Here is a 26,213-nt window from a genome sequence, read left to right on the forward strand (position 1 = left end):
AAATGCTATCTCAGATTTTATTTTTAGATGACTTTTAACCGTAAATTCATTCTACTCACCAATTACTGTGAATTGTGTTTCCATTTATTTTCCTTGGCTAATTTAACTTTATTCATTACTTCTCAGATTTTTTTCTATGGCACTGTTTAGAACTGTTGTATTGCTTTTTAAAAAAAATCAAATTATTGTCAATCATACATGCTTCTGTTTATGATAAGAGAATAATGAGATTAAAATGTATATTGGTAAAGAAGTAATAACATTTAGATATTGCTATAAAATGCGTGTGCCATTTTCATTTGGGGATAGTGATCATTTCAATGGCAGCTTTCACTGAGAAACATGGTCTGGCTTCTTTTCCTGGTACTAGGGACAGTTGTCATAGAACTGTTGGCATAATACAGGTTCTGAAAGAAAGCTAGCTCATGGAGACCAATGTGCCACCACACTTTACATCTGCTATCACCCTTTCTTTTCATTGTACTTTTACCCAACTTTTTTTCTGCTTCTGTCTCCATCAGTAGCATTGATTTTCTGTTGAAGTTGAAATTTGTGCTAATCATTGGCTTTTAGTGTTGTGGTACATACCTTTAATCCCAGCATTTGGGAGACAGAAGCAAAAAGATATCTCTGTGAGTTCAAGGCCAGTCTATCTACATAGTGAGTTCCAGGCCAGCTGGAGCTGCATAATGAGACCCCGCCCCAAGGTTTGGGGGTGGGGCTAATTTCTGATACAGTTTGAATATTATAAACGGCTTTTATTACCACTAAATAATTGATATTCCTTATTTTCTTAAATAAAAATAATATAGTGATGCAAATATCTTTTCCGATAAAGACCATGAATTTAGGGTAGGTAAGATAGCTCAGAAAGTAAAGAGGTGTGCTCCAGGACACACATGATGGACGTAGAGAACTGCTTCCCACAGTTGACTCTGGCCTCCACACATGCACATGCATACAAAATAAATGAATAAGTAAATGAAATTTTTAAAAATTGTAAAAGTATGAACTTACATTCAATTCCAAGTGACTAAATTACTTTCTCAGTCATAAAGCTAGTGATAAAATTGTCAGGCAGTAACATCTGTAGTCTCTAAGCTAGGGAGTCCTTAGACAGTATGGTAAGTTAGACTTTCTAGTAGTCTGAGAGAAATACCTTCCTGGAAAATTCCTGTTACTCTCTTTTTCTAAAGCCACTGATCTTGAATTGGAGTCCAGTTCACAACACAGAAAACAAAGGATGATTCTAATTTCTCTTCTGCATTCCAGCTGTTTGTAAGTCAGATCTGCAAATGTGCAGTCTTGTCCCCAAACACTGGCAGGCTTGCTTGGAAACAGGTCTGTGTGGATGCCGTCTAACAGCTATGGAATCAACAACAGGAAAGGTGGCAGTGCGGGATGTCAAGTAGGGAGGGAAGGGAACCAGTTCTGAGGACTGTGACATCATGTGTCTCCCTTTTCTCTGCTGCACGGGTGGCCCCAGTAGGCTGTTATATGTACATGTGCACTGTTATATGTACATGTGCACTGTTATATGTACATGTGCATTGTCCCAAGATGGGTTGACCTCTGGAAGAAAGCCCCAGAGGAGAATGAAAGTATACTAGAAAAAGAAAAAAGAGGCGTTTGAAGGTTCCCAAAGCTAAGCAAGGCAGAAAGCTCTTCATTATTAAACTAGAATAAGTCTGTGGATTCAGTGCTAGGAAAAAAGTTATCAGAGGGGGTCAAAGCTTGTGTTCTTCTGAATAGGCTTGGGAAAGTAGCATTTCCTAGGTAATTAATTTTTTTACTCTTCTTGGAAATACAGACCTTAAAACAGCCCAGAGTAATCTTTAAAACTAAGTAAGTAGTTTTCTACATATGGCTAGTTCCTTGATAAGCCCACGGGAAAAAAGAAAATAGAAGTGGAACGTTTCAATGTGCAATTTGGAGGCTCCCGAAGGACCTTTTGAGTCACAATTTCTGAGCTCTTGGTGCAACACAGCCCTGGACCATCTTGTATGCTAGCCTCAAGCCCAGCAAAGAGTTTCCATACTTGAGCTGGCTGCCACACAGAAAACGAACCTGAAGACATCCTCATTCTTCAGTTTCATCCACTGCTTAGTGGATGCCAGGTTAGTTGGCAGCAAAGAAATCATGTGTGTTCTGTCTGCAGCAAGCCTGTGGGTATGGGTGAGGGTTGCTCAGACTGGCTTGGGAACTGTGTTTTTCTCCGTTGTTAGCAAGTCTCAAGAAAGTCCTAAGCTCAGCTTGTGTTAGTAGGTTGATTTTCGTTTACTAAGCCCCTAAAATAGGAAGAAAGTGTCATTGTGTACCTCAGATCCATACAGAACTGGACTGACAGGTTTTTTTGTCTTAAAATGAATTACTCTTATCCAATCCTGGTGGTTGTATTTATTTGTCCTTAGTGTTGTGGGTTTCTGATAACTTTATGCTTTTAGGTGTTCTACATACCTGTAAAATGATGGATTAAATTGGAAAAAGAACCTAGAATATGGTCCGGTTTCCTTAAGAGCTGGCAAAGCTTCAGAATCAGTTGCAACCCAAGACCAGAAACCCTTCAGGCCATGCCGGCCTGCATTTGACAAGTGATTGTTGAGAGTATTACAGTGCAATTGCTGTATGTACATTCTTGGGGTGCAGTGGCTACTGAGAACAGAGGTGTGTGTAATTTTCATTTTTTAGCATGCCCACTTCTGAAGCTATAGAGCACGTGTACCTTTGCAGGTCCTGGCCTAATTTCACATATAAATGCCAGTCATGCCTGTGAGAACACAGAAAAGTAATTGTCAGCCCAGCCCACTTAATGGTAGATGTCCAACTCCAAAATACGAGACTATGTATGAATAAGTTTCTATGGGGAGAGGTTTTTTTTTTTTTAATTGGGGTGAAGAAACACAGGCAACAAGCACACAGAGAGGGTGACTCAGAAGCAGAGGGCACTCAGGAAGCTGATGCCCCAGATAGAGAAATGCTTCCATTGTTCATGAAAGAAAAAGACCATGTGTTTGCTAAGCTTTCAGAGATCCCTCCTGAACAGTGTTGCTCCCTTTCCTAACCATTACCTTTAGCCTGGGCACAAACGCTATGTTTGTGGTCTTTAAGCCGGTCTGCCTTCTGACATGTGTGCAGAGTCTTTTGAAATCAGTAAGATTGTACAGTATTGGTTATCCTTTATGTCTAGCCTTCTGCTCAATTTAGAGGTTGCAAAATAATGTGGCTTTTTTTTTTTTTTTCCTGTGAGCAGATTTTGTTTGGAGTCTGTGTGTTTCCTTTTTCTTTTTGAAGTGAAGACATATTCTTCTTGTTACCGCTCTAAAGTTAGGCACAGCTGAGTCTGCAGCCTCAGAAGAGGACGAGGGAGCTGAGGGAGGAATTTTCCTTGTCTTAGTCCTGAGATCATGCACTCTTCCATCTCTGGAGAAGACATAGTTATAATCCACACCAGACAAGTGTTAACGCTTTTTGAAGCCTACTGTTTTGCTTTTGTGAGTCAGAAGTACGTAGTGACCGGAATTAAGATGCCATCTGATAAAGAGCTTCCGAGCCAAAGTTTGGGTGGAAATTAGATAAAGAAAGATCACAGCAGCTGGGCAGTGGTGGCGCATGCTTTTGATTCCCAGTTCTTGGGAGGTGGGTCTCTGTGAGTTCGAGGCCAGCCTGGTCTACAGAGCAAGTTCCAGGACAGCCAGAGCTGTTACACAGAGAAACCCTGTCTCTGAAAACCAAAAGAAAAAAAAAAGAGATTGAAGCTTTCCAGCAGGTGGTACACCTTCATGTCCCCAGGCCTGAGTGAGGCTGCAGCTAGCCTTCCCGGGGAGAGCATCTGGCCTGGACACGCTGGAATCGGCTGATCTGAAAGCTAGGAGGTGTTAAGTGACCTTTGTGAATTTTAATAACATAGATTTTGTAATCATAAAACTATGCCTATTACATAAAAATGGGAAATAACTAAGTAAAAGGAAGGAAGGAAGGCTCTCATTTACTGACTGACAAGACCCAAGAGCACTTCTTTTTTTTTTTTTTTTTTTTTTTGTTTTTCTTTGTTTTTTTTGAGACGGGTTTTATTTGCTTTGTAGTTCTGCATGTGCTGGAACTCTCAGAGCTCCACCTGCCTCTGCCTCCTGAGTGCTGTGATTAAAAATGTGGGCCACTAGGCATGGCTAACTTTTTTTTTTTTTTAATCTTGTTTTTCTTACTTTTCTTTATCAAAATGGCCAAAGCCAAGAAAGGCCTTTAAGCAAATGTTACTGGCCTTTCTGTTTTCTGCTGCAGGTGTACAGGTAGGACCAGCTTGCAAGTGTACATACGACTTATCCCTGCTTATGTCCCTCAATCATTATCTTGCCATAAAGTTTGAAAAATAAAAAAAAAAGTTTCTGTGTATCTCTGGTGATGAACTTTGGGGAAAGAGAACTCCTTAGCAGCTGTGGAGTGTTTCTTGTCTGGTTACTGGAAATTTTATCCCTGAGACTGCATTTGTATGGCATTTAGGCACCATCACGGGCACATGGAACACAGTTCCATCGTGAGTAGACTTCTGTTGGTGATGAACGCTTCATATGTCCAAAATTAAACGCACACTCAAAAATAAAAGGCTGAAAGCAGAGCCAAAGGAATACTATATAAGCAGACTGTAAGGCGTTCATTTCCATGGAATAAGAGCTCCTAATCATGCTAAACAAGTGCCTAGAAAACAATGTGTAAACACTGGCCAGGAGCTACAAGTTTTACAAGTTTGGCACCTCGGTTTTTGGATTAGACTCTAACGCCTGATGTGGAGGAGAAAACCACCCTGTTGGACTCTGCTTTCTTCCCCCTCCTTTGGGAGTGCAGGAATTGTAGAAACAGAAACAATGTTGCAGGCTACCTGGAAGGTCAACATGTGTGAACTAGAACATGTAAAAAGCACTCTTGGGTCTGATCTCATCTCTTCCAGCATCAGTACTTAGGGTACGTTGGCTCTATTGAGTTCTGCAATCGCCCCCGTCCCCAGGCTACGTGAACCTCTCTGGTTTATCTTTTATCCAGTCCTTGTGGACTTTCTAGGACTTCTTTTTGGTAATTTTCTGACTCCAGATTTGGTACATGTTATCATTACTTTGTGAGTAAATAAATGAGTGGTCTCTGCTGAACAACTGCAGTTGTAGAATTATGTTATATGTAATGTACATATGAAGAAAGAATGTATTTTGTTCATTTTCCTAATAAAAAGTTATATATGAACACCACTTGATGTCTTGTGTTTGCCAGAATTACTTTGAAAATTAGGAAGTTACATTTATGGGCCCTGGGGATAGTGGAGTGTTTGCTTAGCATGTGTGAGGGGTTAGATTTGATCCCCACTCATAAACTACAAGTGGGGTTGCATATGTCTGTAATCCCAGTAGATAGGAGGATAGTGAGTTCAAGGTCATCCTCGCGACATACGATGTCGAGGCCAGCCTGAGCTCCATGAGAACCTATTTTTGCCTGGAGTGTTTGATTCAGGCTTTCAGATATAGACCGTGAGGCCTCGGGTGCTTTCCTCTTAGGCAGTGTTCAGCTCAGGTGGTCATGCTTGCAGTTCCTGGGAAAGTTTCTGTTTTTGAAAAACACTGGCAAATTGTTTCATGGGAAAAAGTGAACCTGCTGTAGGCAAACATCAGTTTGTCTTTTTGTGAGTTTGAACTTGTTTCCTGGGTTTTAGTTGCACTAGTTTAAAAGTACAAGGGAAACTAGACCAAAACAAAATTAATTGGAGGAAAAGTAGCCAAGGGAGAGAACCTAGCGGTACTTCTGAGTTTGGAAAAGTCTAGGTCCCTGTCTCTACTGTCGAGGAGAATTTTTTAAGGACCAGACCTAAAAGGTAGATTCAGAAATATACCAGCTGGGCTGTGCTCTGTAAAGCAAGGGCTCCACCTGTCATCTGTTAGGGTTCAAGTGCGCCAGGCTTTATGAGCCTGCGTTATCAGGTATGTATTCAAAGTGGGGGTTAAATTTAACTTGAAAATCAACTTCTTCCTGCAGAGCTTTCATTTCTAGGGTGTATTTTAATATGGCTCAGAAGTAATGTTTCTTTGTGTTCTCAAAACAGGAAGACATGAGGTCCAGTGATAAGGTAAGAACTTGCCCTTTCCTTAGTTAATCCTGAGAATTAAAGGGATCAAAATGAGGAACACTGACATATTGGTCACTGTCTGCTGTAGGAAGACAGCAGTAAACAAAGCCCCTTTAAGACGCCAGCTGCCTGTGTCCAGTGAGCACAGGCCTACAGGAGCGGCAGTGTGTCTACACACGAGTCATTTCTCCCAAGTGACAACCAGAGGTCATGGAAATGGGGCGAGGTGGGCTGGGGAGTGAGTGGGGTACTGCCACTGAGCAAAGGCAACATTCTGCAGGGTCAGTTGGGAAGAGCGATGACTCTCCTGGAGCCTGTGCTGGTCTGTATCTGCTCGTCCTCTGGCTTTGTGATGCTCTGTCCTCTGCAGTTTTCCTGTTCTGGAGGAGTGGTGGTGATGCGAGGCAGCCGAGCGTACACATCTCTCTCTGCTCCGCACGCCTTTGATGTCCACAGGGACATCCATGCACTTGGCGAGGAAAAACAAAAGCAGTCAAGTACACCTTTGCCAGAGTCACCCAACGGGGGAGAGAAAAGCCAGAGAAAGGTGACCTGTCCACTATGCTGGAAAATTTTGATGGTTGGCAAAACCCAAGAGATGAGGATGTTTGACAGTGTATGCAGCATGTATGGGACAGCTGCCCCTTGAGCTCAGGAATGGAATGGGAGAGTTTGGAATGCTGTTTTCAACTCTACATCCACTGGTACATATTGTTGACCATTCTCAACTCTGCAAGTAAGTATTGGCAGCAGATCATATTTTTGAGGCTCCTGTTGGTTTTAAGAGAATGTGCCAGGGTGTTTAAAAAACGCGCACTCAGTATTTGCCCCAAGTGTTCATTAAAGTAGCCAGTCCCATCTTTCTTTTTTCCTTTTGGGTACAGAAGAGAGGTGGTTTGGGAGGGAGCTTATAGAATGGGAAAGTTGGACAACTGAGAGCACCTCTAGACGGTTAGGGCTGGCAGCCAGGTCAGTGACCTACTCAGGAAGAGTGGAGCCTTAGAGCTAGTTTGTGGGCTCTGATAACTGTGAGTCACCGTTAGCACTGTGTGCCTGAGCAGGGCCACGGTCCTGTGGGAGTTCCTGGCATTTGGATCTTTTCTGTGTCCCTGGCATACTCGGGAGGTTAACCTCAAAATACCCTGGACCTAACTCTGACCCACCCCTCTGGGTGTCCCTTGCCTACCAGCGCACAAAGAAAAATCCACAGTAACTGTGGATACAATGTAGAAATGAAGTCTGTTGTTAGAACCCAAGCATGATGGTGGTATGGAAAAAAGAAAACCGCTCTGAAGAGAGAAAAGATGGAATCAGGGCCTGGGCCAGAAAGGGGAAGTCTGCAGTCTACCATGTGCCATGGAGTTTGCTGAAAATGAGGTGGAGGCAGGTTAAGAATATGGGCCAGATCTGCAGGCAGTCCCTTCCCTCCTACAAGCTGGGAATTTGGACTTCTCCTTCCCTGAGAAAATACACCTGTAGATAATGTAAAAACATCAGTATCTTCTCATCCATCAACTACCTCTTTTCACTGTGTACCTGGAGAAAAGACAGACACAAGCCTCCTGGAGCATCCTTCCATCGTCCCCGACAGGCATGGCGTCTTTGGTGGTGGTCACTTACAGGCACATCCCAGGCAGAAGTAGAGGGCAATTAGAGGGTGATGGGTCCATAAACAGTGCACAGGGGACGTGAGGAGGTCCTCTCAGGTGCTGGAGAGCCCTGGAGTCGTCCCGCCCTTTCCTCCAGCACTCTTCTCCCCTCTACTGAGAGACTGCTGCAGACGTGGCTAGGAGCAGAGGTAGCTGATGTCCTCGGGTGCATAGGTGGAGAACTGGAGCCAGAGCAACACACTGGGGCCTGAACCAGCTTACACAAAAGCATTTTAATTGACAGTGTACAATTTTCCAAAATATATTTTATAAGAAAATGCAATAGTTAACTATAGTCTTTACAAACAAGTTTCTCAATAAATTCCAGTGTACTTCAGACCCCTGTCCACTAAAACACATGCTCTCCCAGTCTCCTGGGCAAGCTGGTTGACATTCACTAAGAAACATAAAGGCCTCATGGAACAGTGATCCCTCCTCAGTGTTGGGTTCCCAGCAGACCTGAGGGAATGAGCGGGTGACAGTGAAGTGTCACTAGAGGGTCTCCCCGCTCTGCCTTGCTCGAGAGTATTCCCTTTGATCCTTGTCCTAAATTGTTTCTTGTTAGGGAGGAAAAACCAGACCCAAAAAGCCATATTATTTACATCTTGGACCCAAATGATTCCAGAGCCCGGCATGGCTGTGTGCCTTTGTCATCCGCAACATTGCTAGGGTAATTGTGGGGAGGGGTGGGTGGTGTCCTGGGTTGACTTTGTACCTGTGAGTTGCAGTCCCTAATTCCCTGTTCTTGAAAAGCACAACACAGGGTAGCAAGTCTGGGACAAGTGTTTTCATCTTGTCTCTGTCCCTGGGTTGATTTTGGCCCATTCACTTCCTTTGTGGCTTGGGATGTTTTCCTGTAGAAAAATTGAACTCTGTCTTCCCAACCTTTTCCCTGTGACCATCAGCCCATTAAGCATTCTGAACTCCAGCCCATACTGCAGTAGGATTAAGACTTGCCTGGGGAGGAGCAAGGGCCATATTTTAAATTTTAAAATGCCCTATCTACACGCTTAATACTTTTGTTACCAGCCTGTTATATTTTTCATTTTAGAAGTCATGTCTACTAAATCGATATTTACATTCTTGTTGAGAGAAAAGGCTTAGCTATCTCTTAGCTATCAAATGTTTTCTCAAAATTTACTCTGAAAGTAGTACAGGGTAAACAACCGTGTGGCCCTTGTATTTACAATGTCAAAAATATGCATATATCTTGTCAGCTTCAACTTATTCTTCAAAGTTTCAACAGTATATTGTCCAAAAGGGGGGGGGGCAAAAAATGATAAAGCTCAAAATGCCTGCTAGCTTTCTCTACTGAGAAAAGTTGAAAGCCTGAGTCCCCCAGATAAGCCTGGATCCTGCCCTGGTGAGACTGCCTGGCTGGTCCTCTCCCACTCATGCATGGGAGCCCCTGGTGAGACTGCCTGGCTGGTCCTCTCCCACTCATGCATGGGAGCCCGTGGTGAGACTGCCTCGCTGGCCCTCTCCCACTCATGCATGGGAGCCCCTGGTGAGACTGCCTCGCTGGCCCTCTCCCACTCATGCATGGGAGCCCCTGGTTTGCTGAGTCAGGATCATCAGGCCCTCCGGGTGCAGCCGGAAACCATCTGTACTGAAGTGAAGAGTCGCTTCGTTTCTCTTTGGTACATACAGCTGGTTTTAAAGCCTTGCTGAGAACCCTTCCTGTTCCTTTTCTTGGCCAGAGATTCTGAATTAACAGACAGCTCTAAAAACCCAGTGCAAACGAAGGAAGAGGACTTTATGGATGCTAGCAGTGTGTCCTGTTGAACAGATGTCCCAGCAGTAAGAACAAGCTGAGGCCAGAGACCAGATTCTCCAGCCGTATAAAAAGGCAGCACAGTGTGGGCACACAAGGCGGTGCTCTGGACCAGCCTGGCCAAACTTCCACAGGCTACCCTGGACAGAGCCGTGGTGATTCCTCCGCCCAGAATCCTTTTGTCTGATCTTGCAGTCATCTCTGAGAGGTGTGGGGTTGCAATCTGTGACCATTTTGCAGAAATAGAATTTGCTATCTGTCGGATGGCCTTGTCCCAGTGGCTGTGACCCTGAAGTAGCCTCTCACACACAGGCCATGACAGGATGACCCTGACTCTGCTCTCTACCCACCCTTGCAGTCTGAGAGGAGGAGGCCAAAGGGCCGTTGCTCCTCCTTAGCATCTTTCCAGCTCCTGTGGAACTCAGAGCGCCTGCCATGATTTCTGGCAGTCTCTTCTCTCAGGAATATCACAGGGGGATGGCTGTGAAGATGGAATTAGGCAGAGGACACCTGTCCTCCCCTGGCTCCCTTTTAAAAACAAGCCACTCCAGAGCAGAGTGGGTCATGAGAATTTATGCCCAAGAACAAAACAGTCCAAGTTCAAAGCTCTCCATAGGCTCCCCCTTCTCAGAAAACCAGATAAAACCTCACTGTTCCCGGCCCTCAGCAGTCTTCTACCCCAGCGGTTGACTGCTGTGTCTAAAAATCCTGTGGTAGGTACTAGGTATAGCTAGCCTTGTGTTTCCCTGAGATGCCACCAGAAGGGGACAGCTGGGATGCCACCAAGAACACGGGAAACAAAAGCCTGGCTCCATGCTGGGCGAGTGGGCAGAGGCACCTTCTGCACGTTCTGCCTATTCTGGGCCTGACTTTCTCCATGGCAAAGGCAGGTAAGAACAAGTGAAATAAGCTAATAGCGTCTCCAGTGTCTGAGCTTTGGCCTTTGGTAGTGGGGAGCTGGACTAAAGGAACACACCACACCACACAACACAACACAACACACTTCTCAGTAACCTGAAAAGTCCCCGAGCTTCGATTGTCTACTGAGACACATTTGCCAGTCAGGGACCACTCAGGGTCCCAGGACAGGTCTGTCCCTAGACGACTGCTCTAAGACACTGGGTTTCGAGCAGTCACGCCCTCAGTGGAGCAGTGATCAACAGAGAGGGAACATGTCGCTGTCAGCAGCTACTGTAGCTTTGTTCCTAGTGGGGGCAGGAGGCCAGAGGGCATTTCAGGGAGTGTCTTCTAGGAGTGCCTTTGGGTGATGGCCAGTGCCAGTTACAGAATCAGCTGCCATGAGGAAGCCATTTGGGCATGAGCTCCCTTTCTCTCTGCCTGCCTACCCAGCCCTTAGGCAGACCCCTATTGGATAGTGAGGCCTACGTGGGTGAAGTCCCAACCCCACTAAGCAAAGGCAAGGAAGTCAGAATCGAGAACAGGGCGTTCAAAGTCGTGCTCTGGGAAAGAGTGGGACCAAAGACTAAATCATGAGAGGTGGGATACAGGCTAGCGGAGGCCTTATCATAGGGGATGGAAACGTGGGACCTGTCCTTGAGACCACAGGGGCCTGTTTTTCTTTCCAGCCCGCCCACCTGCGAGTATCCCTGCTGCCCAGAACAGCCTTGGGGAGGGGCACAAAGGAACACAGTGGTGTGGCATGGTGCAGTTAAGCACCAGACTGAGAGAAACCATTTTGGACACCAAATGGCTGTGTGACCCTGTGCAAGTCACCTGACCTCTTCAGGTCTCTGTCATCTCACTTAAGAGATGAGAGGATGCCACAAGTAGAGGCCCTCCACAGCCCCTAACATGGCTTTCTCCATCTTCCTCTCGCCTTCCAGTGGCTCTGGGCTCAGGCACAAGTGGGTTATTTTACACGAGGAAACTGGACAGAATGTGACTTTTGAAAGGGAAAATTAAGGCCCTGTGGGGATGGGGAGGAGGCAACCCTCAGAGTCCATGCTCCCTCCCCAGTCTTTCCCTCTTCCCGTGGGAAGCTTCCCCCGTCCAATGGCACTTCGGGTGGTTCGGAGCTCGGCAGTGCTGTTGGGGAGCCAGCAGACTCATCAGAGGTGTGTGTCTTCCTCCTCATCTAGGTCATCCTTGGTCAGGTTGTCCAGAGGGACGATCCAGCTGTCCCCCAGCTCCCCATTAAGGTTGACCACCTTCTTCTCCTGCATCTCTGAAGGGGTCTCCATCACTTCCAAGGTTGGGTTGTCATGGTAACCATTCTCTACTGTCTGCAGCTCCTCTGTGAGTCGTTGCTAGAGAGGGGATAAAGACCCCAGGAAGAAGGCAATTTTAAGAGCTGTGAGCTTGAACATGAAACCTATTTCCCCATTCTACCCAGGGGCCCCAAGTTGGCTACAGTAAATTCCCGTGGCTCATTTGTGGAAGCAGATGCTTCAGGAGGTCATCCTGACCATCTCGTGAGCACTTCTCCATATCCTAAAATTATCAACTGGTGTCTTATCTTCATTCCAGTGGCAATCTGTGATATCAGTAGAGATAGATTTTTGAACGTTTTGTCCTTAAGTTCTTTTTTCTCTCCTCCATCCCTCCCTCACAAAACTCTCAAAATTCCTACCTTACTCCCTAATAAATAAAACAAGACAAAAAAAAAAAAAAAAAAAAAGAGAGAGAGAGTTCCAGCTGACAGGGCTTTTCAAATGAGCAAGATGGACATGGTGGTCCTTACAGCCCCCCCATGCTCCGGGTGGCAGCAGCCTGGCTGAGATTTGCGCTCTGATACTGGGCCGTGGATACACATCGCCATCACTCCTGCTTCATCCAGTGTATAAGGTCACTGGGTAGAGGAACTTTCTTAATGCTCCCAGGAGTTTGCAGCCAGGGTTGAAACCCACAGCAGAACGGCACCGTAAAGATGGCAGTTTTGTTTATGAGACAGGCTCACACTGTGTTATAGCCCAGGCTGACCTCAATCTTGTGATCCTCCTGCCTCAGCTTCCCAAGTGCTGCGATTACAGATGTACGCCACCACACCAGAGAAGATGGTGGTTCTAGTAGGTCAGGCGAAAGAAGTTTTGGTTAGAGGGGCGCTTGCCTAAGGCCGTTTATATCCCTAAATCTCCGGAGCAGCTCCGTAAGGTACCATCCCCTCTGTGCCGATGACAAGGCTGCAGACTTAGGACCGACTTAAAAGGTGACACACAGGACGTGGGGCAAACGAGGGCTTGAACCCCGTGTTTCCGCTCTAGCCGCCACGATGCGTGTCAGAAGGGTCCAGGCCCCCTCACTGGGTGGAGGGATTGAGTGAGTTCCCTGGCTGGTTGCTCCCTGGCCTGAGAAGGAAGATGCCTACCTGGTCCTTCCTCTGGGAGATGCGCTGGTGACAGCAGCCATAGAGAGCAGCGACGAGGAGCAGGAAGGAGGCCATGCAGACGATGGTGATAATGAGTGGCAGGCTGAAGCGGTCCTCGTTGGCTTCTGGTGGTCCTTCCTTCCCCAGCATCATGTGACTGACTCCCGCCTAGCCAAGAAAGAGAACTTGAGCGGCCAGAGAACGGAGTCCTGGCCTCTTGTCTCCATCCTATCCATTTGTGGGCCCTTGTGTGTGGGTTTCCCCCGCCCCACTACCCACTCCGTCCACTGAGGTGTGCCTTTCTTCCAGATGCTTACATGATCAAAGGACCTTCTACACCAGAGGACACAGGACTTAGGACAGGACAGGACAAAGCTGCTTACCTCTCTCAGGTCATCCCACTTGTCCTTCAGGAGCTCAAACACGTCTTTAGGAGACAGCTTAGCTGTGGGAGAGAGGGAGAGACTGCTGTCTCCAGGGTCCAGCCCAGAGTGCTATGGAGGGGGTGGAGGGGGCACCCGAGAGGAGGAGGTCCTGTATCTATCTCAGTCCCTCGGGTTTCCTGGGATGTAGGCGGCATCACCCCCAAACCATCTTTCCGTGGCACTCCCGCCCACATGGGCTAGGACCCCCTCACCCTCAACTCACTCTCAATGATGACTTTTTTCACGGCCACGCCCTGGTCGTTTATAATAGGTGCCACCTGTAGAGTGCACCGGTCTTGAGCGGGCTTGAAGGAGGCTTTGACTGAACGGCACAGCAGTTCCACGAGTTTTTCATCCGGAGGGCTCCCTTCCTGTGGAACAGAGAGCGCAGGTGATTCCGAGGTTGTAACAACAGCTTGGGCTCACGATGCCGCCTCCTCCTCCTGTCATTTGCAAGAATCCCTTCTCCACATTTCACGGATGCTATTCCTGGATTGCCAGAGGTCAAGTTTTGTCTTCTCCTCCTTATCCTCTCCTACCTTGTCCCAGGTTTTCCCGCTCCCTCAGTCTGTGCATCTCGTCTCTGAGTCATACATACCACCTTCCCAGCTTCCCTTTCCTCCCTGCAAGTTCCCTGAGGCTCTGCAGTCAGCGGCTGCATCATCAGGCCTCAGCACCCACCACTGCCCGGGCAGAACCACAATCCGGGAGTTAAACCCGCTGTTCTCTAGCCTCTTGTGGCCATTTACTCAGTGGGAAGGCCACACAGCTCCCCGAGATAGTAAACACCCCCAAATAATATCCCTGCTCCATCTATAGGCTAAGGCTGTGGCCAGAAACAGGCTGACAGGGAAAGCAAGACACGCTGAGTGGGCAGTGTGGAGCTCCGGGGATGGCCACTGGGTTGCTTACACAGACCTAAGCCGAAAGAACACAGAAACATGGTGTTAGGGGCTGACTGTGAGCTGTGAGGTAAGGGCTTTTACTCAGTACTGCCAGTTCAGGCTCAAGCACTGACGGTTCCCTTCCTGTCTCTGGATGAGACCCCAGCGTTCTGTAGGTCTCCACAGGTCACCCTCTACACTCCCCACGTGTGGTTTCCTTTAGTAATATTTTACTCCATCACCAGGAGTGGATCCAGAGCTTTCCATCTTCCTTTTCTAGAAAAGGGAAGGAATGCTTCCCACTAGCTACACAGCCTAAAACATCATCTCAGGGGCAGTTTCAATGCTCTTCCTGCCGTCTCTCCAAAGCTCACGCCCAGAACAACACTGCTTCCTCTAAACCTCTGACGGCCAAATGCATGCTTCTACAGTTCATTACGTAAGCGTCGGCAAAACAGAGTCCTTGGAAGAGAACAACCGCAGAGCCCAAGGTCCATCCTAGAGAGACCAAACTCTTCAGTTCTTGCTCCCAGAAGTGGCTGCAAAAATTGGCACGGCCAGTAGAGGGCAGCAACAAGCCAGCCACCACCTGTCCCGAGGTTATCAAAGGCTGTGTGCTGTGCAGCCCAAGGAACCCCGTGGCCCCAGCAGACGGCAGCGTGAAGGGAGCTGTACGCATTGCTATACCCTCTTATACAGCTATGCAGAGAACCGGGAAATCAGAATCCACTGTCAGGACAGAGGATCATCAGTCAGAACTTAACTATTTTCTGAGGTACTGGAGAGTAAACCCAGGACCTGGCATATGCTAGCCAAAAGCTTTATCTCTAGCACTCTTGTTACTTTTTAAAGAGAAAGGTCTCATTAAATTGCCAGGGATGGCCTCAAATATACTCTGGAGCCAAGTCTGACTTAGACTTCAGCCATCGTGCCTCAACTCCTTAAGTAGCTGGAATTAAGAGGCCTGAGCCACATGGCCCAGCTAACCTACCAATACCACACACACACACACACACACACACACACACACACACACACACACGAGTCACAGGAACTGTGACCAGGGTCTCTCAACTCCCAGACCACTCGGAGCATGGAAAGCTGAGGGGAGGGCTGCATCTGCTCCGGGCCTGCAACAGTCCTGTGTGCATGGCCTGACTCAGAAGTCTGCTCCCTTTGGGGAGTTGGTGGCCTGGGATGGGATATAGGGTGGGCTGGGGCTCGGGCGTACTCACACATAGGCTGGCTCCTGTGAAATTCAGAACTAGTAGTCCTTCGTCTAGCCTTACGGGAGAGTCACACTTCAGCTGGAAGAGATGAAGGGTTAAGGCACAAGGTCAGCTCATCTTTGAGTCTCCCCTTCGTGAGGGCCAGTGGCACAGGAGTGCGCAGGGCAAGGTGCGGACATGGCTGGCCAGTTTCAGAGCCAGGAATGTACCTGGCTGCCCAGCTGGGGCCCCGTGTGGGGCAAAGGAAAAGACTCCCCTTGAGTCTGGGCTTTCTCATCCCACCTGCTGCTAGAATTACCTTGTAATCCCTGAAAGTCCAGGTAGGAGAGGGTGTGCTGGGGCCTTGAGGGGCTGCTGGAGTCAGATCAGAGCTGGGACGTGTGAATTCCTCAGTGGCAGGCACGATCGCAGTCCCCCCTGGAGACCCTGTGGGCTGTAGCGCTGTGGATAAAGGCAATGTAGAGATGCCGGGCCTCTGGCTGCTGACGGGGGGAGGAGTCTCTTTGGAGGGGTCCAGCGGTGCTGTAACAGACAAAGCAAAGGCTGAGGAGACCAGCTGTGCCTGCCAAGGAAAGGCAGTCTTTCCTGCCTTGTCATTCTCCCAAGCTGAAGCCAGCGGCCATGGAGGAATAAGAGGCAGGCGTGAAGACCTGGGTCCTGGGCCATGAGTCAGACTCGGATGAGGTAAGAACTGAGTAGAAGTCACAGAAAGGATGACACAGTTAACCTATCTGAGCCACGGGTGGAGGCACAGCTAACATACACAGGGCACTTGCTCTGTGTGTGCGTGTGCGTGTGCGTGTGCGTGTGCGTGTCGGGGGCTGTGCTGTTTCAAAGGCACTGGCTCCTTTAGGAAGGTACTTCACAGCCCCGATTCATCAACAAGGTAGCTGAGGCTTGGTGACTCACCCAAGGTCATATGGCACAGCTGGAAGTGTGAGGGATCTGAACAGACATCCCGCTCTGAGCCTGTGCACCCGCCACAGGGTGTGGCCACTGTCTCCCAGTGCACGGACTCAGGCACAGAAACAGAGTCAGAACTTTAAGGCTCCTGCTCTGGCCATAGATTCTGACGCTAACGTACCCAGGTAAGACTGGCACTTTACAAATAAAGGGAAACGGAAATAAGATCGGGTGTGATGGATGGCGCAGGCCTTTAATCCCAGCACTTGGGAGGCTGAGGCAGGTGGATCTCTGTGAGTTCGAGGCCAGGCCTCAAGGAACATAGCAAGTTCCTTCCAGGCCAGCCAGTCTCAGAAAAGAGAGGGTGGGAGGGATGGAGGAGAGGAAGGTAGAAAACAGCGGTAACTAACATACCACAAGTTCTGAAAGCGAGCCAGCCAGCTTGTGGGAGTCGGCCCTCCTTTCCCACCGTACGGGTCCCTGAGATCCAACTCAGGCCAGCAGGCTGACAGAAGCACTTTAACTCACCAGGCTACGCACCGGCCTGTATTGGTTTGTTTTCATTTATTTAAGTGTGTCTCTGACGGTGGGTTGCCAGAGTATTCCAAGGCCCTGCCACCACAACCACATAGGTTCTGGCTCGGTTGGATCTATGCGTTGTTAGCCCCTGTTTGCTGCTACAAAGGGAGGCCACGGCTAGGTCTGAGGAAGGCAGAAGACACGCAGAATGTTTAAAGCTCAACACACACCTCGAAACTCCAACTGAGCTACAGTATGGGAAAATGCACTGCCAAGATTCTCTATCTTCCTGAGATTTCTGTGTGTGAGTGCTCTGCTGCATTCTCGTTCACAGACCGCATGTGTGCAGTACCCAAGGCGACCAGCAGAGGGTGTCAGATGACTACACATGGTTGTTAATTGCCCGCGGTCACTGAGACTTGAACCTGGGTCTTCTGCATGAGGAGCCCTTGCTCTTACCCATGGAGTCATCTCTCCAGCCCTTCTCACTTCTTAAGAATAACAAAAGCAGCCCGGCATGGTGGCACACACCTTTAATCCCAGCACTTGGGGGGCAGCAGAGGCAGGCCGGGTCTACAGAGTGAGTTCCAGAACTGCCAGGGCTACCCAGAGAAACCCTGTCTCAGAAAACAAAGGGAAAGAGGGGAGGGGGAATAAAAGAAAGAGGAGAAAAAGAGAAAGGGGAAGAAAAAAAAAAAAGCAAAGATGCCCCAAAATGACTTACTGTGTGTGGTAGGTCTCCCTGGGGTCACGGGGAAGTCAGAGCTGGCCACGGGGCCGGGACTGCTGGGAACCCTGGCAAAATGGCTGTCTGTGATTTGTGAAGGAGTAGCCATAGGCTGGCCAGGGCTGGCTGCACTGTCTGTTGTGGAGGCAGGAGCAGGAGGACGCTCTGAGGTAGTAGTTAAGGGGGCGAGAGTCGGGAAGGAGGCTGCCGTGGTCAGCTGGTCACTCCCCTGAGGGGCTGATGAGGCTGTGGTAGCACTGTCACTGCCTCCAGAGGAGCCCGGTGGTCCACTGCTACCAGGGGGGCCACTGCTACTGGGAGGTGTGACTGTGTCCGTCTTGTCCTGCTGGGGGCCACTGGTGGCTGCCACAGTAGTACCGCTGCCACCACGCTGATTGTCGGTGGGGCCTGGGGACAATGCAGTAGTATTTTGCATTGTAGTCGTAGTAGCTGGAGATGAGTCTGGGACTGTTATTCCTTTGGATGATGGAGCAGCGTTTGTCTGGGTTGAAGAGAGTGTGGCTGTCCCTGGGCCACCCGTTACGGATTTTGTCGATGCTGTGCTAGCCGGTGTTGCCGGAGGGTCTTGCCCGCTCGGACTTGTAGTAGCAACGGCGCGTGTGATTGTAGGAGACGAGCCAGGCTTCATTGCTGTGGATAAAGACAACACAGAAGCAAGCCAGGTGTCAGCCGGAGTGTCTGTGAACGTCTCCAGCTCATCCCCAGGTGCATCGATCCCCCACCCGGCTCCGGCCTTTGCCTTGCTAAAGCCTGCATTGTTCAGGAGTCTCCATCTGCATAGCCCCTCAAGTCCACCACGTGGCTCGGCTGCCCCCCTTAGCACCCAGAAGCCCTGGCCTCCTAAAGACCACACAGAGCGATGCTTTCTGGGCTGCTGACTCCGCATCGGGTACTGGCAAGAGCCATGTGGCCTTCCAGGGAGGGAAAGAGGAGAAACGGATGACAGACTGCAGTTACACCAACGCTCACAAGGTCCCGCTGTGGGCTGTGCTGAGGGAGAGCAGTGTGCCCGGCCACGATTAGCTCAGCAGCGTAACCTGGGTGGGGAAAGGGTCGGGGAAGAAAGGCCTTTACTGGATTAAAAGAATGTGTATCGAGGGCACTGTTCCAGACAGGGCTTATGGTGACCTATGTTGAACAAGACCCAGAAGCTACAACCCCAGGGAGACGGCATGGAGACAGAAGAACTGAAAGACAGACTTGGTAAGTCCAGGAAGAATGAATAAGGACAGGAAATGGAGAGGGCTGGGATGGGCCACGAGATGACGACAGGACGAATGACAGGAGAGGCAGTGGTCCTGGTTTCTTGTTTCCTGCTTTGACCTTGACCAAAAACAACTCCGGGGATAAAAGGCGGCTGGTTATGGATATAAAAGGGGCCCTGGTTCATTATATCAGGGGCGTTAAAGTAGGAACTTAAGGCATCCTGTCCACAGTCAAAAGCAAGGAGGATAAAGCGTGGGTCCTCGCTCGCTCGCTCGCTCGCTCAACTAGTTGTCCTCTCTCAAACTATTTAGGACCCCTGTCTGGAGAATGGTGCGTTCCAGAACGGGCTGGGTCTCCTACACCAGTTAACAATCAAGACAATCTCCCTCGGACATGCCCACCAGGCCAACTTGATTGAGATAATGAATTACCTCATTAATACTTCCCTTCACAGATGAGTCTAGGTTGTGTCAAACTGATAGTTAAAACTAACCAACATAACCCAGCCCTTGTCAACTTGACACTCAAATGCATCGCTAAGCCATAACAGCACCCCTCCACTGACCATTTAAGCTAAAAAGAATGCTGTGGTAATGAGTTCTCTTCAAAAGAAAAAACAACAAAATGTGCAGGTCTCAAGTCAGGGGAAGGGACTACGGGAAGACGGGAAGACGCGAAGACGCGGCTGTGTGCGGGGAGCTTAGAGAATGGGGGAGGGGCCTTATAGGGAGTGAGCCGCCCACATCAATTCTGAGAACACAACAAGGGTCTTTTCAAAAGTATATCCTAGTCCTGGTGTGGTGATGCATGCCTTTAATACCAGCATTTGGGAGGAGAATACCAGCAGAGGCAGGAGAATCTCTGCAAGTTCCAGGCCAGCCTGGTCTACAGTTCCATGGCAGCCAGAGCTACCTCGCGAGACCCCATCACAAAAAGGAAAAAAAATATATATATATATATATATTTTTTCCTTTTTGAGGAATATATATATAGGAATATATTTGTGTATGATACATATATATCCTAATATATATAGGAATATATGTGTATGATACATATATATCCATATATATGGATATATATGTATCATATATACACATATATATGTAGCTCTGGCTGCCATGGAAATGTAGACCAGGCTGGCATCTCTGCCTCTGCTGGTATTCTCCCAAATGCTGATATATATATCCTAGGTCAAAGGGGACCTGGGTTCAAAGGCCAAACTAAGGCCTTGAGTCTTGTTTACACACAAAAAGAAGCCATCGCCCCGGGTGAGGAAGCCGTGTTTTCTCCTTTGTGATCTGAAGGTGACAAGGGGGCGTCCATCAACCGTTCAGAGGAATGACTGGTGACAGGAGGGGTATCTATAGACGCGAGGGACAAGCGGAGGTTGGATTCAGACTGGGTTTTCATCAAGCCAGCGTGGCCACGAGGGTAAGGAAGAAAGCCAGGGGTGCAGCGAGAGGGGCGTTGGTGATTCCTGCTTTTCTGCCATGGTAGAGAGGCTGTGATGGGAAGGGGTACCATGGCCAGCCTACACTTCCGTCTGGACGAGACCCCACCCCACAAGACTGGCCAGAACCAGAATGTGTTTCCTATTACAGACCGAAAAGGCCAGGCTGGAGCTTGCCCGGTATCCTCTGGATGCACAGGCAGGGGTCAGTCGCAAAACCTGGGGCACGATCCTCGCTAGGGAGGGAAGAAATGAACCTCGCTAGGGAGGGACAAAACGATGGTGGCAGCAGGAGACTGTGCTCAAGTGCCCTGCTGTGGTGCTAACTGTAGCTGGGCTGGGCCTGAGGAGGGGGTGTGTTTCTCCGAGATCGCAGTCTCCCACACTTACCTTCCTCTTGAGAAGCAGAAGGCAGTGTCAAGTGTGGCACCATCAGGCCTTATGGGAGCCGAAGGCGGTCAAAAGTCTACTAAGGGATGGGATTCTAGATGAACTGGCATTGGTGGGACTGGCTGAAGGGCACAGACAGCAGATCAATCTAACCCAGGTGTGGTGGCGCACATCTCCAGTCCCAGCACTGGGAGAGGCTGGGGCAGGAGGATGGTGAACTCAGATCCTACCTGGGCTACACAGTGAGACCCTGGTTTTCAAAATAAAACTAGCTAAACTAAGGACAAAAAACAAGACGTGTGTAGAGGAGCATGCCTGTAACCCTAGCAGGCGAGAGGAGGCAGGAAGATCAGGAGTTCGGGGCCATCTTTGGCTACATAAGAGTTCAGGGAGAGTCTGGGCTACTTGGGTCCCCGCTTCAACTCTCCCGCCATTTTGGGGATTTGGAGGGTGGGCAGGGGTGGTGGGCATGTATGTGTATACATGCTTGCTGGTGTGTTCAGGTGCCTCTTAGTTCTGTTCATGTTCCTATGAAGCCACCTTTCAGAGAAGAACCTACGCTCTCCTGGAGTCTCCTGTGCTCCACTGATTCCAGCTGGGGTGGGAAAAAAATATCTCCCTGAGCGTAGAGACAGGGTAGAGTGTCCAGGGGGAAGATGTATGTGATTCGGCATTCCAGGTGGGAAGACCAGAAGGGCAGTCTGCACAATCTGCCAAAGGGTTTTAGAACCGTAGCTAAGCACCATGTATTCTTGACAATGAGTGGGCGGCCCAGCAAGAGGGCTCAGTAGGCAGAGACACCCGCCGCCAAGCCGATGACCCAAGCTTAATTCTGGGGAGTCACATGGTGGAAGAAGAACTAATTTCTGCAAGTTGTCCTGTAATAGTACACACCACACACACACACACACACACACACACACACACACACACACACGCGCGCGCGTTTTTAAAAAATAAGAACTGTGAGAGCTATGTTGAGTGGTTTTGGAGAACACCACCACTTATCTAGTTCCCAAGAGTCAGTGTTCCCACGGACAAGCACTTCCAAGGGAGCACAGGTTACCTCCAGTGGAGCACAGGCTACTCCAGCAGAACACAGGTTCTTCTCTTAAAGGTGGCTTCATAGGAACATAAATGTACTGACCTCCAGAGGTCTGAAGCCAATATATTCCCTATGAAGGTCTGGAGTAAAATCTTTCCTTGCTTCTTCCTCGCATTCAAAGGCCTGCCAACAACTGCTTTGCTGTCTGGAGTTGTAAATAAAGTTTTATTGTGATACAGTCGTGCTGTAATTAATTGGCTGGTAGCTGTGTCACGGTGGCTCTGTGACTCCATCAACGCGGGGCTTTTGTTCCCTGTGTGCCTCTGGTTTTCAGGGGAGGGGAACCTGGAATCCCAGCCCAAAGCAAACAACTGACCCCTGGGTCCACCAGTGGAGTCCACCCCACTCTATGATGTGATTCTGTCATAACCTGACTACACCTGCAGAGACTGCGCACGCCTCAGTCACATTTGCAGTATTCATGGTAAGGACTTGAATATGTCGCTCTGGGAACTTGCTGTTCTGCCTCCCAACCTATCCCCCCATATCCCACCAAGCCTGTGACAGCTTGCTTAAAATGTCAATTGCCACAACCTCGAACACTTTAAGAAAGCCTCAACTGAGAGACTGCCTGGGCTAGGCTGGCCTGCGGGCATGGCTGTGTGATACTGTCTTGACTGTTCACTGATGCAGGAAGACACAGCCCACTGTAGGCAGCACCACTCCCTAGACAGGGTCCCAAACTGTGTAAGATGGAAGAAAGTTAGCTTTCATCTAGCTAGCAACCGCAAAGCAGGAAGCAAGGGTGCATTCATTCCTCTCTGCTCTTGACTGTGGATGTGGTGACAAGCTGTCTCAAGCTCCTGGCATTGTGACTTCCCTCCAAAGTATGGATTCTAACTTAGAATTATATGTAAGCTAGATAAACTCTGTCTTCTCCTAAGTTGTTGTTTGGGGTTTTTTTGTTGTTGTTGGTTTTGGTTTTTTTGGGGGTGTCAGGGTGCTTTATCACAGCATCGGGGATGAAAGCAGGATAGTGAAAAACAGGACACTCAGTTGCAAACCCTCATAATCAACTCCATTTAAGCACCGATGTCAATACTGCATGCTTTAGGTAGGTCAGAAACAGCGTCGAATCCTCCTCTGAGGTAACCTGGGAAGGCCACTGGTCCACCACTCAGGGCCATTTTACACCACTGATTCTGTGAACAATAGAGAACACATTCATTTCTTAGAGTTGTGGTCTCTGGGGACACTGTTGGTAAGTGCTCTACACTTCCTTTTAGGACTGAGCGTGGCAGGGAAGCCCCTTGGGTCCCACCCATATTCCTCCTGCTTTATTATTTAGTAGCATGTAGAGTTAATGGAAACAAGCACATCTTAGGAGCCCTGTGGTCCACACTTGGCTTACAGCTAGCATGCTCTCTGTCTGGCGTGGCTCTGAGGAAGGCACCCGTGCCCCCACGCACTGCTGTTCCTGGAAACATGGCTCGCAGGGAGCACACGCACATCTGGAACATGTGTGTGTTTGCCACCTGCCTGCACTGTGGCCACTTAGTCATGAGCTCAGGGAGCAGCGAGGAGGTGATGGAGAAAGAATGGACCACACGTGAGCCCTGGGGACCAGTGGAGTCAGGCAGGCAGCCCCACGGTGGCCACATCCCACTAGTGCAGCCACAGCCTCATCCCTCGGGGTCCATGCAAGCTGGCTTCTTTCTCCTTCCAAACCACGGGCTGTAACCTATGCCTGTGATACTGTTCAGATACTGCCTGTGAAGCTGTTCTTGTGTTTACCTCAGGATAAGCCTCAAATAAACAGGATTTGGGGGGTAAGAACATGAACTGCACTGGGCAAAGCCTTGTCCACCGGAAGAATTTTCTCTTCCAGCTCTCCTACCTGCTCTCCCCTAATAAGCTATGCTCCTGTAGCAGACCACCCCTGGGTGACATCAGCATGACGTTATCTAGAAGCAGGCTAGAGGTGAGCACCCAACCAGCTGAACATGGAGAACAAGGCTCCCTGGGACCATTAGGCTTGGGCTCAGGGAAGACCATCATGTGATAGGTGGGACTAAGCTGAGGATGGATTCACGCTAGCCCTGATCTTTCTTTAGGACTGAGTAAATTTTCGTTTAAACTTTGTGGTGCCAGGAACGGAACCAAGACCTGTGATTTGATCACGAAAACAAACAAACAACAAACAAAATGGAATGAACTAATGCCAATAAAAACAAAAATCAAGGAAACCCGAAACTAAAATACAACAGCAACATCAAACACACAAAAGAGTTTTGTTTTGACTGGGTCTCACTGTGCAGCCCAGGCTAGCCTCACACTTACCATCTCCTGCCACTGAGCAACACCATGCCCAACGAGAAAAAGATAACTGAAAAATAATGACGACGCCAGAAGGATGCCCCAGAGGCTAAAGTCCAACATCTGAGAAGAATAAAGCACAAGCCAGGCGGCGGTGGCGCACGCCTTTAATCCCAGCACTCGGAGGCAGAGCCAGGCGGATCTCTATGAGTTCGAGGCCAGCCTGGGCTACAGACAGGCACCAAAACTACACGGAGAAACCCTGTCCCGAAAAACCAAAAAAGAATACAGCACACTGGGCAAAGTCACACCCCCAAGCGACCGTTTCCTGAGTGGGACTTAATCAGAACATCAGAGAAGGTCCCCTCCCCTGCCTCACAATGCCGGCAAGGGCTTTAACAATGCAACGAGCTGGGGAAGCTGAAAAGGGCAGGTTCCTAGGAGCAGGAAAACAACAAAAAACAGAAAACTACCAGCAGATTAGAGCACTTGCTGCTCTTGCAGAGGACCTGGGTTCAACTCCCAGGACTACATGGTGGCTCACATCCATCTGTAACTGCAGTTCTGGAGAACTGGATGATCTGTTCTGGCCTCTGTGAGCACCAGGCATGCACGTGACACACATACATATATACGGGCAGACACTCATATATATACATCTAAAATAATGTTGTTTTGAAAGACCTACAGCTGTGCAGGGAGACAAGCAGGCATTTCTGGAGTACTCCTCAGCCTCTAGTGAACTAAAGGTATCCATAGCAACAACAGATTTTTTAAGCCCAACCCTGCTGGACCAACACAACTTTCACACTACAGACATAGCAGGGGAAAAAGCTCCGACGTTGCCTATGGCAACCACTCATCTCCTGTCCATGGATCTGCCTCTTCGGGACACTTTCTGTGGTGTGGCTCGTTTTACCTCCTTACTGTCAAGCTGGTCTCGGTACCGTCTCCTTCACACTCGTCCCTGCTACAGGCCAGGCCCATCTTTATCCCACAGCACGGCTGACGAGAGTCTCACCACGTGGCTGGACTGTGTTTTCTTCAGTCATTCTGCACCGTGTCCGCCATCAGCCTCCGGTGAAGAATGCTTCCAGGAACATTTGTGTCTAAGTGTTTATGTGGACGTAGGTTTCCATTTCTCTAAGAGTGGGAATGCCAAACTGTATGGGAACTCTACATTTAGCGTCTTGATAAACTGCCGAACTATTTTTCCAAAGTGACTGCCCGATTTTACATTGAACAGGAGTTCTTCTATATCCTCCCCAAGTCCATCTGTCTTTGTCATGATAGCCACTTCCACAGTCATGGAGTGGCTTTACCTAACGATTAACCAAACCCACGATACCTAAAAATGACAGCACTCCTTGAGCAAGTGGGATTTGTCATGGATAGCTCAGAATTAAAAACAAAACAAAACATAATTCACCATATTAACAAAATAAAGACCTATGATCATCTTATTCCCAATTTACTTTTTACGATTCATTTTATTTTTAATTGTGTGTACCCATGTGTAAGTACATACACACACGTAGCTGAAGGTGCCTGGCGTCCAGAAGAGGACATAGGAACCCCTGGAGCCCGATTTGTGAGCTGCCTGGGTTGGGAAGTGCACTCAGGTCCTCTGCAGCAAGTGCTCTTAACCACAGTCATCTCTCCAGCCCCCTCTTATTGTAACTAAAAGAGAAGGGGCGGAGGGTGGGGGTGGGGGGGAGTGGGGGGGAGGAGGTAGGGAGAGAAAACCCTCTGTGAGTGACCTAGGAATAGAAAGGAACTTCCCTTACCTAACAAATGATGTCTCCAAATAAGCTCTGGCATGCAGAAACTGGGAGAGACCAGGTGCGTGCTTTGGGTAAAACAAAGCTGTCCCTTCTTACCATTCTACTGAGTGAGGGAGCTAGCCAAGCCCAGAGGGGGAGGCATCTAGAACAATAATAAGAACATGGCGGCATGCACATGCCTGTGATCCCAACACTCAGTAGGCTGAGGCAGGAGACTGCTGAGACTTTGAGGCCAATGTGGGCCACAGGGTGAGACCCTGTTCCTCCAAAAGAAAAAAATAAAATAAAATTTAAGAAAGAAAAGAAAAAGAAAAAAAATTGCCAAAGATAGATCAGCAGGAAATAAACACATAAGATGTTCAACATTAATCATGAGGCAAATCCAAATCAAATTTACAACGCACCATTACGTATCTACTAGAACTGCTGGATGCAAAGGTTAAAGCGAACTCCATACACG

At 48.7% G+C, this 26,213-nt stretch overlaps 1 protein-coding gene across 3 annotated transcripts in view; it reads right to left on the reverse strand.

The window, feature by feature from the left end:
• Nucleotides 1–11,412: 11,412 nt before the first annotated feature.
• Podxl (podocalyxin like) overlaps nucleotides 11,413–26,213 on the reverse strand; it is a 38,165-nt gene continuing 23,364 nt past the window's right edge. For 2 of the 3 annotated variants that reach the window (XM_059257526.1, XM_059257527.1), the window contains exons 2-8: nucleotides 17,536–18,189; nucleotides 15,688–15,911; nucleotides 15,396–15,467; nucleotides 13,500–13,647; nucleotides 13,235–13,296; nucleotides 12,852–13,019; nucleotides 11,413–11,793 (exon numbers count right to left, since the gene is read on the reverse strand). In XM_059257526.1, coding sequence (XP_059113509.1) covers nucleotides 11,596–11,793; nucleotides 12,852–13,019; nucleotides 13,235–13,296; nucleotides 13,500–13,647; nucleotides 15,396–15,467; nucleotides 15,688–15,911; nucleotides 17,536–18,189 — 1,526 coding nt within the window. In that variant the 3' untranslated portion in view covers nucleotides 11,413–11,595. Of the gene's footprint in view, nucleotides 11,794–12,466; nucleotides 12,550–12,851; nucleotides 13,020–13,234; nucleotides 13,297–13,499; nucleotides 13,648–15,395; nucleotides 15,468–15,687; nucleotides 15,912–17,535; nucleotides 18,190–26,213 lie in introns of all 3 variants that reach the window. The other variant, XM_059257528.1, reaches the window with a different exon arrangement.

Source organism: Peromyscus eremicus, chromosome 3 (genome assembly GCF_949786415.1).
Source record: "Peromyscus eremicus chromosome 3, PerEre_H2_v1, whole genome shotgun sequence".
NCBI lineage: Eukaryota > Metazoa > Chordata > Mammalia > Rodentia > Cricetidae > Peromyscus > Peromyscus eremicus.